This window comes from Triticum urartu, chromosome 4, assembly GCF_003073215.2.
Source record: "Triticum urartu cultivar G1812 chromosome 4, Tu2.1, whole genome shotgun sequence".
Lineage (NCBI taxonomy): Eukaryota > Viridiplantae > Streptophyta > Magnoliopsida > Poales > Poaceae > Triticum > Triticum urartu.
The window spans coordinates 75,444,579-75,458,370 of NC_053025.1; the positions used below are offsets into that span (position 1 = coordinate 75,444,579).

The 13,792-nt window shown below is 41.3% G+C and overlaps 1 protein-coding gene across 1 annotated transcript; it reads left to right on the top strand.

Annotated features, from left to right (window-relative positions):
• The first annotated feature begins 953 nt into the window (after positions 1 to 953).
• On the top strand, positions 954 to 11,558 carry LOC125550758 (DEAD-box ATP-dependent RNA helicase FANCM). Its single transcript, XM_048713839.1, has 21 exons — positions 954 to 1,158; positions 1,238 to 1,847; positions 3,567 to 3,710; positions 3,822 to 3,904; positions 4,012 to 4,126; positions 4,576 to 4,667; positions 4,824 to 4,878; positions 4,965 to 5,086; positions 5,154 to 5,267; positions 5,385 to 5,578; positions 5,738 to 5,868; positions 6,562 to 6,622; positions 7,344 to 7,420; positions 7,547 to 7,596; positions 7,671 to 7,836; positions 7,917 to 8,038; positions 8,117 to 8,434; positions 8,520 to 9,594; positions 9,753 to 9,807; positions 9,973 to 10,137; positions 10,630 to 11,558. Exons 1-21 carry the CDS (start codon positions 1,102 to 1,104, stop codon positions 11,174 to 11,176), a joined length of 4,353 nt encoding a protein of 1,450 aa, XP_048569796.1. The 5' UTR covers positions 954 to 1,101; the 3' UTR covers positions 11,177 to 11,558.
• Positions 11,559 to 13,792: the final 2,234 nt, after the last annotated feature.

Genomic DNA, 13,792 nt, shown 5'->3' on the forward strand with positions numbered 1-13,792 from the left:
CGGCTGCACCCAGAAACTTGGTCTCACGACATTATGCTTGACCCAATGTTCTCTGTGGACACAAGATGCACATCACAATTATGCACGCTATTTGGTCATCATGGAACCGATGGACACACAATGAAGATGGCTATGATCCGGTTCAGGCGATCAAAGGAGTGCATGAAAACCTTGCCATCCTTGATATCCCTTCGCGACTTCAGGCGCACGGGGGCCAAGGCTGGAAACCTCCGGAGGTGGGATGGATCACCATCAACACAGATGGCTCTATTCTTGCTGATGCTTTGTCGGGGGGGGGGGGAGCAGGAGGCGTGGCTCGGCCTCACCTAGCGTTTCTTGGTGCATGGAGTAAACCACTGCCGGGAGTCTTTGATCCTTTTGTGGCCGAGCTGCTGCCGAGAGAAGGGGTGATTTTCCCTAACTACGAGGATACTCACATGTGATCATGGAGGTCGATTGCCTCGATCTCGTTAACCTTTGAAAGTCGTGCCAAGATACACGCTCCATTGCGGCGCCTATCTTACAAGAATTGGAGAATATTATACCTTCGTTTTCTTCTTTTTCGGTTCATCATGTTGGTAGGGACCTGAATTTTCCGGCACACCTTTGTGCACAACGTGCTTGTACGCTGGAGGGAACAGATAGTTGGCTTAGCAGCCTACGGACAGATTGTAACCGGATGATAGTTCGTTGAATAAAGTCTCCATTCGATGCAAAAAAAAAGAGTCATGGGCCAGTACGAAACCAATAAAATCATCTAAGCAGGATGAAACAATGTAGGAGACCACGAACTATATATTTTTTTCTTAGGGAAAATGACATTTTTTTATTAACGGGAAAATGACGAACTTTTTTTTTGAGCGGTGGGAAAATGACGAACTATATCCTAGCAGCAATATCTAGGCCAGGCTATGGCTCATCCTCTAGACAGCTTGTTTCACAATTGATCTGGCCCATAATCTCTCTCTCTCTCTCTCTCTCTCTCTTCTTCCTCTCCGAAAACCATCATTTCCCCGCCCAAACCCCACCCTTTCCCTCCCAAAAAAATTCCCAATCCCCAACCTTCGCGAACCTTCTCGAAGCGCCAAGCGGAGCTGCCCGATGGCGGCGCCCCCACCGCTCTACCATCCTGCCATCGCCGTCGACGAAGACGACGACGTAAGCGCGCCGCTCTACCCTTGCTCCCCCTTCTCGCGTTGTATGTGCTGACGCCCCCTTTTCCAAACCCTAACCCCAGGGCTTCGATTGGGATGCGGCCGTGCGGGAGATCGACAGCGCATGCGCCCTTGCCTCAGCCTCCACGACCGCCGTGTCGACCTCAGCTCCGCCGCCCCCGCCCTCGGCCGCCCCGTCGTCGGGCCTCGCTCCCTCGGCCGCGGCGCCCTCCTTCCACGGGCTGTCCACGGGAGTCGCGCGGCAGTCGACGCTCGACCGCTTCGTGGACTCATTCACCAGGAGGCAGGCGGCGAAGGATAGGCCGCTCCCTGCGCCGTCGGTTCCTGTGGAGGTAGCAGTGCCGCCTGGTGGCGGCGGGGCGCACTTTGTGGACCGTGGCGATGAGGGGTGCTCGCGGAAGGCGAGTGAGGAGAAGGTCGTGGAGCGGCCCCGCACTGCGGCGCTCGACCGCTTCGTCGACGCGTTCACCAGGAGGCAGGCTGCGAAGGAGAGGCCGCCCCCTGTACCTGGGGTTCCTGTGGCGGCAGCGGTGCCACCTGGTGGTGGCGGGGCGCACTTTGCTGTCCGTGGCGATGAGGGGTGCTTGCGTAGGGGGAGCGAGGAGGAGGTTGCGGAGGGGTCCTGCACCGTGGCGCTCGACCACGAGGCAGTGCAGACGTGGATCTATCCGAGTTAGTGCCCAGATTTCTCACTGAACTTTTCGTCACTGACTTATGTTTTGATTTTGCTGTGGTTATATTCTTGCGTAGCATAGCGAATGGGCATGTCAGCTTTTCTCTGAAATACATTCTGGATGATATGCTTATCAATGCACCTAAATTTTTCGTTTTGATTCCTCAATAAAAATAAAAATAAATCGTTTTGGTGACTGTTGAAAGACCATTAGGCTGTACGTATTATCTAATACTTCCCTGTTCCAAATTAGTTGAAGTTCTAGCTTTGTCCTAAGTTAAACTTCTTAAAGTTTGACCAAGTCTATAAAAATATATGCTAATATCTCCAACATAAAAAACATATAGTATGAAAGTATATTTCGTTAAGTTTTGATTCGGCACCAAGATGATTCCTGTGTGAATTGTATGAAATGAGATGAGTTGTTCCTAGAGTTCATAAGTAAAATACCTTTTGTCTTAAGGTCCAGCTAATCATTTTAAATCAAGAATTATGTGCATTATGATTATGATATTCTTGACAGCCCTAGACGCAGGCAAAATCTGAAGCAACATTGGTGTGGTAGTGGTTTTGAGATTGAGAGCCAGATAAGCATAAATAAGTGTAGATAGATATCAAAATCGCTTGGTTGGTTGATTCTGTTGCTTTGCTTATGCAGCTTGCGAATAAGGCGTGAACCTTTTACTTTTGTTAGTTTGTAATATAGTTCAGTTGCCTGATTCAATTGCTTTATGCTGCTGGAATATAAGGGGCATACCTTTAATTTCCTTGCAAGCGCAACATTTTTTGTTGTTGTATGATCATAGATTCATAGCATTATTCTAGTATAAACATGATTAGATATGCATTGTAAAAGGTTGTGCTTGAATTGTGAATTGCTGATGTGCAGAATATTTACTTGTTCATCTAGACCTTTTGTTATTTATCCCTAGTCCTTATCGCACATTCTTGAACGTGTAGTAGTATCCACTTAGCTCCACGTGTGAACTCCTGTTAGATATAAAAATAGTGAAATAATTCCATTGAGTAAGTCAGAAAATGGCCTTTGAAACCAGTGTTATAAAAATCAGCCTAGTTGCTTGGTGGATGCCTTAAGCTGTGATTTGGGCCTAATTGGTGAGCTGGGTACTGGGTTTCAGAGTTGTTTCCCAATAGGCATTAAGCAGTGAGATGAGCAGACTGCTGCTTGTTGAATTCTCACTGGCCAGAAGCAGTGAGTAATATGGCGTTGGAATCAAGGGGAAAATAATAGCCACTGGTGGAAGGGCAGTTGGTGTCTGTTTCCACACATCCTTCCTGCCGAGGTGACAAAGGATATTGTTGAAGTGGAGAAGGAAGGAAGTGGGAAAGGAGGGGGATGTGTCGCGGTGGAGGTGATCACTTCTTTGTGCAGATAGTTTATGGTACCCCATCCCCACAAACCAGCATGCCTGGCCACAGTTGGGCCTAACCGCCTAAGTCTCATCTTCCTTTTTCACTTTCCTCTCTTCCAGTTGGCTGCTCTTCAAGGTCGTGTGTGCTTGGCTGCTGCTCTGGATGTTGGCTGCACTCAAGGCAGAAAGCTACCTTGTCCCTTCCTGAACATTGTCTGATACTCATGTCAAAGATTCCATTTTTTGTATGGCTCAGTTCTGCTATGAGCCTATGAACATGTCTGCTTTATGAACAGTTATAATATGATCTTTGTGATTCATTTGGCTTTCGTTCACATGATGCAGCTAATGTGGAAGTCCGAGAGTACCAACGATATATTGTCCAAAAGGCTTTGTTTACAAATACACTAGTAGCCCTGCCAACTGGACTTGGCAAAACTTTTATCGCAGCCGTGGTGATGTATAACTATTTTAGATGGTTTCCTGAAGGTAATATTTTGGTACCTAACTGGACACTGCATCTCGTGTGTTGTATTTCGTGAACTTTTGCAGAAGGAACTTTCTGACAGGTTGCTGTTACTGATGCATTGAATAGCTCAGGTAAAATAGTATTCACAGCCCCTTCGCGTCCTCTTGTCACTCAGCAAATTGAGGCATGCCACAATACAGTGGGTATACCACAGGTATTAAAGTTTATATTTTTTGATATTCATGCTTGCCTGGTGTCGGATAAAGATTGACGCATTTTCTCTGCCGGTGCTGGAGATTAATGAGTTTTACCTGTCTTCAGGAGTGGGCGATTGATATGAAAGGGAATCTAAGCCCTTCAACGAGATCAAGCTTGTGGAAGTCTAAACGAGTGTTCTTTGTCACTCCACAGATTCTTGAGAATGACATACAATCTGGTGATTTTCCTCAATGTTTCTAGTATTATATATTGATCTTCTGTAAGTTTTTCCCCATATGTTGTCATCTGTTTATGCAGATTTTCGAATGATAACCAAATATGTACCTCTGAAAGCAACCACATTTTCTTTTGTATAATAACGAGACATAAAAAACAGTCACATTAGATTCTCCATCCAAATGGATTCAGGCACATAATACACTTTCTGCGTAATTATCATATACAGATATCCACACAGGGAAGCATCTCATAGCACATATACAGATAATTTTGTTGATTGCCCCAATTTTATGTTTGGTCTGACTACCACAGTACTATATTACCATAGTAGGTTTTTTAGTGATTTGTCAAGTCCATGCTTCATACTTTTCTTGTCCACACTGACTGCTCTGTCGTTATTGCTTCAGTTCTTCGCTGAGCTGACATTATGAAGTTTGCTTTTAACAGGTATATGCATGGTGAAACAACTTGTTTGCTTGGTGATAGATGAAGCTCATAGAGCTTCGGGAAATCATGCTTACTGTGTTGCTGTTCGCCAGGCATGTTTTTATCTCCAAACATTTCATCATCTTAAATTGTTACCGTCATACTTTCCTCCACTATCAAGCCCATTTGATTGATGATATCAGTCAACTAGTTGTATGAGTGCTTTCTGCTTCTGCTTATTCAAATTTTAATTTTTGCTATGCTGACAGTTGGTGGCAGCTGGTGTGCCGCTAAGAATTTTAGCTTTGACTGCTACACCAGGATGTGAGTCCATACATCACATAGAAGTACTTCTGCACAGATGAAGACACTTTCTATTTTGTAAATCTTATCGTGGGCTTTTCATTCAGCAAAACAGCCAACTATCCAAGCTGTCATCAACAATTTATGCATCTCAGAGTTGATTCATCGTGATGAAAGTGATCTTGAAGTCAAACGATATGTTAACACACGTACAGTTGAACTCTTAAAGGTATGAACTTGGTAAATGGGCGGTATAGTGTTTTTATGTTCCATGAAATTTACTTGCTTCAATGTAGGTTCCTGTTGGCAGTGACACAACTCAAGTCAATGCTATGATTTTGGATCTTATAAATACACATGTTGTTCAGTTACGTGCTGCTGGGGTGATTGATAACAGGGATGCTGCAAATGTATGTTTGTGATTCTATGTATACATCAATTATCATGATTATGATTATTTACTGCCCAACACTCACTTATAATTTGTTACTTTTATGCATTATTAATTGGTTACCTACTGTTGCCAGTGGAGCCCACATCAGTTGCTTATTTTAAGGACGAAATTCAGCCAAGCACCTCCACCAAATATTCCTCTGGAAAAGAAAAAGGAAATTCATAAATCTTTTGCAGCTCTCGTGTCACTTTGTCATGTGAGTAAAATGCTTTGGAGCCATGGAATCAAGCCAGCGCATGAGTCAATTAAAGCCAAGTTGAAAGAAGGGTATTGCCTACACACATTCCTGCTACATGATTTGAACTGTATGCAAAGAGTAATTCATAATTATGCCACTAACGAATTTCTTGAGCAATATTCTCTTGGGGATGGAAGAATCAATTATATGTAATAGTTCACATTTATAATTGCTCTTGTTTATTGAAGGCACTCTTGGAATTTTGCTTCAAAGAATCAAACCTTTCGGGATGCAATGAATATGATGCAGAAGATCTCATCTGAAGGCTTACCCAGTCCAAAGGTGCAGAAATTGGCAGAAGTGTTGGTCGATCACTTCCGTAAGCAACTCTTGATTTTCGTAATGGGGTGCATGTTTTGTTGAGTTGGTTTCGATGATCAGTAGATGAATAATGCGGACTGTCCATTATAAGAATGTTAGCCATTCTCTAGTAGCCCAATCTGTAATCTTATGCTTGTACTTCCTCCGTTCAGGTTTATTAGCCCCCCTCGAAATTCGAGCCTAAATTTGACCAGAATTTTACTAAAAAATAGGAGTTATATGCCAAAAAACGTATGTCTGATTCATATTTCAAAGAAGTTTTCAGTGACATACTTTTGTGGCATTAACTCGTAATTTCTTTAGTCAAATTTTGGGTCAAAGTTAGACTCAAAATTCGAGGTGGCTTATTAACCCGGACGGAGGAAGTACAAGCATTATGCCTATGGAAATGATGCTGCTATATTTTCTTGTAAGTTGTAAGAATGGCAACTCTTTGTAGCATAGGAGAGCCATGTTTGTGAAACTTGGCTTATCAATTACTGCATGTTATCACTTATCAAACATGTGATAGCAAGCGTGACTTGTTTGCTTTGAGTCGATGCGTATGATTGTGTTGTATCACTACTCAGATGTGATGTATTCGAAGAATCTTCTGTTTTAATTGCCTTCAATTGATTACCTTCATTAACTAATCCAGAGCAAATTTTACTAAGTTTGCTATGATCACTTTGGTACCGGTTATCCTATGCAGACAAAAATGATTCCAAGGACTCACGGGTGATTATCTTTTCAAATTTCCGGGAAAGTGTCAAGTAAGAACAATACCTCATGATGGTCCTTGTGGCTATTATATATATAGCCCTCTGCAGATCCTTTGTTCTAGATTGAAAAATTTACCTGTGCACTCCTTTTTGTGTGCATGGTGTTATTGTAATTATTTGGTGTGTGCGCGCGCATGTGTGTATTTTTTAAATACATTTGTCACCATTCTATTTTTCAGAAATTTGGGGAAGTGCCATGTAAGAATCACACCTCACAATACTTACTGTGCCTATTATGTACTCCCTCCGTTCCTAAATATAAGTCTTTTTAGAGATTCCACCATGGACTACATACGGAGAAAAATGAGTGAATCTACACTCTAAAATATGTCTATATACATCCGTATGTAGTTTGTAGTGGAATCTCTAAAAAGACTTATATTTAGGAACGGAGGGAGTAGCATTTTGTATTACACATTAATTGTTCCGTGCACAGTTATTTGTTGTTCTTTTTTGTGTGGTGTTTTTTTTTCTGTCTGCTCGCATGTGTGTGTTGTAACTAAACCCCACCAAGCTGATATGTTTTTTTGGCCAATCTAGTCATATAAATTACAGTAAGCAAGAGGCACCACAGTTTTTGTTGGATTTATTTGCTACTGTATGTCTTGGCTGGGTATCAGAAACAATTTCTGCACTGGACTTCTGATGTTTTATGATTGTTGATCCAATTATCACGTGGATTGAATGTGTCTTTGATTGCTTCCAAATGCAGTGAGATTCTCGGTTCATTAAGAGACAGTGGTGGCGGACTTTTCAGACCTGCACAGTTCATCGGTCAAAGCTCTACAGGTATGAGTGCATGACAGTAGGCTAAGTAGATATAGTTACTTTATATATAAAATGGTGCATTACACTGGATAGATCAATCCATATGGTGGATTTACATGCTTATCTTACCATTTTTGAGTTTTGCAGGTGACCGACTGAAGGGCCAGACACAGAAAATGCAACAAGCTATTTTACAGGTATCAGACAATGGCTGGTCATTCAAGATCTACCCCCCATCCCACCCACCAAATAACCCATGGCATGGTTGCAGAAATTTCGAGCTGGGGAATACAATATTTTGGTGGCAACATCAATTGGTGAGGAAGGTCTAGATATTATGGAGGTGGATCTTGTGATTTGTTTCGATGCCAATGTCTCTCCATTAAGGATGATCCAACGAATGGGAAGGACTGGGCGGAAGCACGAAGGACGAGTTGATATCCTTTTCTGATGACTGAAATAACCACGTCCAGTAGTTGCATTTTGTAAGAGATGTTTTTACCTTAACTGCACAAACTGGTTTTGGCTTGTGAAGGACCAGAGCTGCAAGGGTACATGAAGAAACAAGGAAGTGCTCGGACAATGAAGAACCTTTTGCGTAAAGGGAACGCCTTTGAATACCATTCTAGTCCCAGGATGGTAATTCTGTTTGATCTGTTTGTAGGTAAAACTGTTTCTTCACTCTAGAGGTGCTAATTATGTTATCCCTTCTAACAGGTTCCACATGTCTATAGCCCAGAAGTTAAATATGTTAAATTATCAATAGAGAAGTATGTCCATTGCTCAAAGAAAAGAAAAGTTGATGTGAGTGGCACACCACACATTTTGAACAAAGTTTCAGAGGAAGATGGCCTATTGATTGCTCAGTACTTCAGTTCAGGCAAAGAAGATACTTGGAAGCCATCACTTGTTGCGTTCCCTAGTTTCCAGGTTTCTCCATGTGATATCTATAGAGTGCCTCATTCCTATCGAACTACAGATATGCTAATCGATACTATGCAACAACTTCAAGATGTTTCTTTCTCTAAAACTAAGGTACATCGAAGATTTGCGGAGATTTTTTCCTTATAAATTACAAATGAAACAGAAGTCCTAATATTGTTTCTGAATACTTATTCAGTGTGGAAGCCCTTTACAAGAACCCGCTGATGTAGCAGCTTTTGAGGATCAGGTGTTGGATGGTTATCACTTTTCTTCTGGAGAAGTGTCATCGAGTAAAAGTGCTAGTGTGCCAAGTTCACTGGTCAACAAATATCCTCTCCACTCATTCTTCAGTGGGGAATATGTAGCTGTGGATGTTAGAGGCTACATTTCAATCACTTTTGTACCTGCCTTACCGAGGGTATCTGAGTTCCATAAGGATACAAGGAACGTAAATTGGGAACATACAATCCAGAACAAGACTACCTCAAAATTGACAGCAGATGCCAGTGGGCAATTAACGGATAGCGCTTATTCAAGTAAATTGATCTTTGCAGGCAATGCATTAAATTCAGCTCCTCATTTCCCTGAATATTCGGAGCAATGTAACCAAGCTGATGGCACACACGTACTTTCCCCCAGTACTCCATCTAAAACGGTTACAAGTCCAATAGAAAAATGGGACACACCATGCAATGCTAAACTAGCAAGCCCAGTTTTGTCAGGTCAGGAAGACATGGAACTTAGTCCTAGATTAACTCATTATATTGAAGAAGGAATTGTGCCTGAGTCTCCAGTAGAGCAATTAGAAATAGACAGTGCTGCTGATCTTGATTTTGTTGCAAAGGTTATTTCTTCAAAGTCACACATTCAGGGAGCTGAACACAATCGGCCAGAATGTAGTGACGGGCCACTAAGCTTTGTGAGAGAAGGTCAATTTCCTGCTGGTGTCACGGAACATCATGGTTCGTCAAGAGAGAATATCCTAGTTCAGACTCAAGCAGAAACAGATGAGCCAATGTGTTCTTCAAAGGCAAAAATCTACTGCAGTCCTGCTGCTCATACCCCCACAGCAAATCTACTGTCTGATAGTATGTCTGATGATTGGCAGCCTAAGTCAATAGGGAATACATCAGGATCAGTACAGCAATTACCGAAGTACAGAAGACTCCGCAAATGCGGTGACAAGATCAAACGAGTATCCTCATTGTCTTTGAATGAAAGATATAATGGATCTGTAGGAGGACAATGTGATCAGATGGAGCATTATGTTGGTGAGTTGAGCCACCTTCCTTTGTAACTATCTCTCTTTAATCTTGTTGCCAACTCAATCATTTATCAGTACATACTTACTGACCTCTTGTTCACAGCTCCCAAATCTTAACAAAAAATATTGTACCTTGATGTACTTTTGCATTTATTCTTAATCTAGGAAACAGAAGGAAAGCCAAGAGGTGTATGGATATATATATTGATGAGGAAGTCGAGTAAGCTCACTGGAACCTTTCATCGAATGTTCTGATGCTGCCAAATAAACTAATTCTAAACCTATTTGCTAATAATTGCTTCTCAATGTATATCGGTTTCTTGGTTTACTGTAATAGTATGCATATTGTTTTTTATATTATAACTTCCTTACATTATTACTTTAGAGTGTCTGAAGATGCTGATATTTCACCGGATGAGGATGATGATCGGAGTGAAGATAAATATGAAGATAGCTTTATTGACGATCAGACAACTCCTACTGGCCAATTCACTCAGAGTGAACAAGGTGGTGAAAACAGTAACACTAACGACATGATGGCTTTCTACAGGTATTAAAAGATGACCAGACTACTCTTTGCAATGGTGTTTAGTGTTTCTTGCTTAAATTATTTGTTTTGAGACCATTCTGTTTCCTGTCAATCTTTCTGCCACCAAGAATCACTATTAGACACTTGTGATTACAGTTCAACTCGCCGTGTTGTTTAATTGCTGAAAATGAACATCACAGTTCTAATTTACAGTATTTTCTAAGAACTGTGAGTGGCTATGCAATTAGACATGTGTATCAGATTAGCTTGATAAAGGTACTTACATAATTTAGATACCTAGAACACTATGTGCACACAATCTACATTCAGGTTTGTACACGGGATATATCATGCAAATCTGAAAACTGTTCCGATTCTCGCCATCAATCATGTCGAAAACTGAGACCCAGATATATTGGGATAAAAATTGTACAACTGCCTTCATATTTTTGTTCTTGTAAAAAAGTTGCATATGCAACTGTGGAATTCATATTACATTTGATGTTCTTGCAGGCGATCACTACTTAGTCAGTCAACGGTAGTCCTGCCCTCGAGATACCAAGACGTCTCTGATAATTCTGTTTCCAGAGCTGGAAGTGCAAGCTGTTCATCAGGGAACTTGCACAATCCTATCGAGACTCCACAAGGGATTCCTCAAATATATGGTACCACTGACCCAAGTCCTATAGGTCACCAGCAAATGTCCCTGGAGAGAGCCAGTTCGATAAAGGAACAGGGTGAAGCAAGTGTGGTCAATTGTGAATCAACCACCAAACCAGATAGCAGAAAGAGAAAACTAAGCTTCGAGCAAGCCGCCTCAATCCCTGTCATAAACCTTGAGCTGGAACCAGCACCACCTTCCTCACATGTTGCTACTGAAGTCGGTAATGACATATACTGGGATGATGCTTTCTTTGAGAACCTTGATTTTGATGCAATTGAAGCACAAGCGGCCGAGCAACTTAGACTACAGAAAGCACAATCAGCACAAAAACCAACGGAAACTAAGCGAGCATCTGATGTCAGCTTCACGCCTCCATCGTTTGATCTTGGGATCTGACAGCCCATGTTGGTGAATAGCCATTCAGAATATGTTTATGTGTTGTCTGCCGTGTCACCTGATCCTCTGGGGTCATGGTTCAGAACTGTGCGATGGCAATGCCCTTTGCCTATCAGTCTGTTACCACTTACCATTTTTCGCCAGAGGATTGAACCTTTGCAGAACATGACAGGCCAGCCTCAAGATATCCAGATGGACCCTGGCGTGTTGCTAGCAAGACTGCTTTGTGAGGTATGTATCAGTATAGCCCAAAAGACCGGAAGGTGTCAGACAAATGGGTGGCAGCTATTTACCCCTTTGTACATAATTATACCGCCTTGTATAACAGCAGCTCCTATCTGTAAATAGTGTCTGATATAATACAAGCACCAGTTGGAAATTAGCAGTTTTTTGAACGCATAATCACGCAATAAGGGTTAGCTTGTGCTGTACCAAGTGACCTGCATGGATGGAAATTAGGTTGCAAGGCCGTACCAGCACACTGCCCATTTGGTGAGTTGATTGATAGTGTGAGTGGCTGCTCCATTGGTGCCCAGTTGCTTTCTCCAAGCAAGGAAATTATTCCAAACCTGTCAATTCATTTGGTCAGTAGATAGTGTGCTCGCTTCAATATGATAGTGTGAACCCGGAGATGCCTGGCGCAGGTATTAAATCTGGACTCGCATTCTCCGGAACATCTCGCTCTCAAGAGAAAGATGTAGCATTAATTAGTGCAATCTATGCACATTGCGTGTAATGCGATCCGATGGGCAGAAAGCAAACTTATAATCTCCGAGTAAAACTGCAAACTGTGCACAAATTATGATATCTTTTTAATTTCTCCTTAGTTTTTGTTCAATACATTGATTGAATTTGAATTACTCTCTCCGTTCCTAAATATAAGATATTTTAGCTTTTCTCTATTTTCTTAGGTCTATGCACTTTAGTGTATATTCACTCATTTTAATTTGTATATATTGCAATATCTAAAACATCTTATAATTAGAAATGGACGGAGTATATTGTACCACCTTGTTAAAAAAGTGGGTATTGTATTATACCAACAGACAGTTATTATGAAGAAATTGCAAGATAAAATAACAATGTTTTCACAAGTCATTGAACAGACTTACCATATATTGGTAGTTGAAGTTTTGAGATGCAATCAACGTTTCTGCACATATAGACCAAATATAACTATTCACGTAACTGCATCATCAAGATGATTGCAATATCCATCATCGCATATGTCAGGCCATCCTGCCGTTAAAAACACACTCTTATAATGAAGTAAAGTAACAAAGAACACTCCTTTAATCAACAATTAGTCCCCAACACATACGTAGGCAGGCACTAAAGAAACATTGGAGATGCGAGCATAACTGACATATATATGAATGTGTAATAATTGAGTTTTCTGGTGATGTAGTAGTATGAACACAAAGATTCTAGGGCACAACACACAGCAAGTGAAGAAAAAAAAAGTTTCTTGATGGCGTACTCTCGAGAAAGTTCTTCCCAATGTATCGATATTACGTAAACACAATGCGGTGGCTGCAGCGATGTCTTTCTAATTATTTTATTTTATTTTTCGAGGTTTGAACGGATCAATGTGCATGTGTTTTCATGGCATAAGGTTGGTAGAGTAAAAATATTTACTGCAACTTTATTACAGGGCACATGGCTCCGTGACATTGAACATTTGGCCATGCTTAGTGACTAATTGCAGTTCCGTGGAAACCTTAAGCTTTAAGGTAAGATAAAAGCTACCCTAAAAAAAGGTAAGATAAAAGCTTAGGGCATCTCCGAGGCCCCCCAGTTGTCCGTGAACCTGTCATAACGTGTCCACATACACACTTCGTGTAACATCTAAGGGTATCTCCAACGCTGATCTGTAAGTCGGGCATCGGATGCTGGCCATCCAAAGCTAGATTTTTTTCGGTTGAACATAGACTCAATTTTTCCTTTCTTTTGATTCCTTAGAATTTTTTTTGTCTTTCTGGCGGTATCAAACAACCACCTAATATCTTATCCGCCTCTTTAGGAAAATGAATATCTCTGAAAAATATTTTGAGTTTCGTATATTATTTTTCTCTTCATCCGGACTAGTCCGCCTAGTCGACTTCTTGTATTCTTTGTGAGTTGTGTATGCACTCCAATAATACTATTGTCAAGTATCTTTAGGGATGAAGATCTGGGCAAGATATGAAGTTTCGTCCCTATTTTTTTTAAAGTCCGCATACATCCGCATGCTCAAAATAGTTGTATATCTAGTTTCAGTTGAGCTAACAAATGTTCAAATACAACAATAATTCTAATTTAAATACCACAGTCCAATAATATTATCGTTTTTAACCGCCCACAGATACTTAATAAGATCTTCCTTCAGTTTCTCGATGCCGAATTTGTTAATATATTTGAACAAACTCATCAAATATGGCCGGATTCTGGGCTAGAAGTTCGATAGGATCACCCATGTTCTAAATTCAAGACCTATGCAACATCCTCATCCTCATCCTCGGCGATCATGTTGTGCATAATCACACAACATATCATCGCCTTTCACAAGGTCCCCGGATCCCACAGTTTAGTAGGTCTAGGAACAATGGCAAAACGTGCCTGCAGAACTCCAAATTC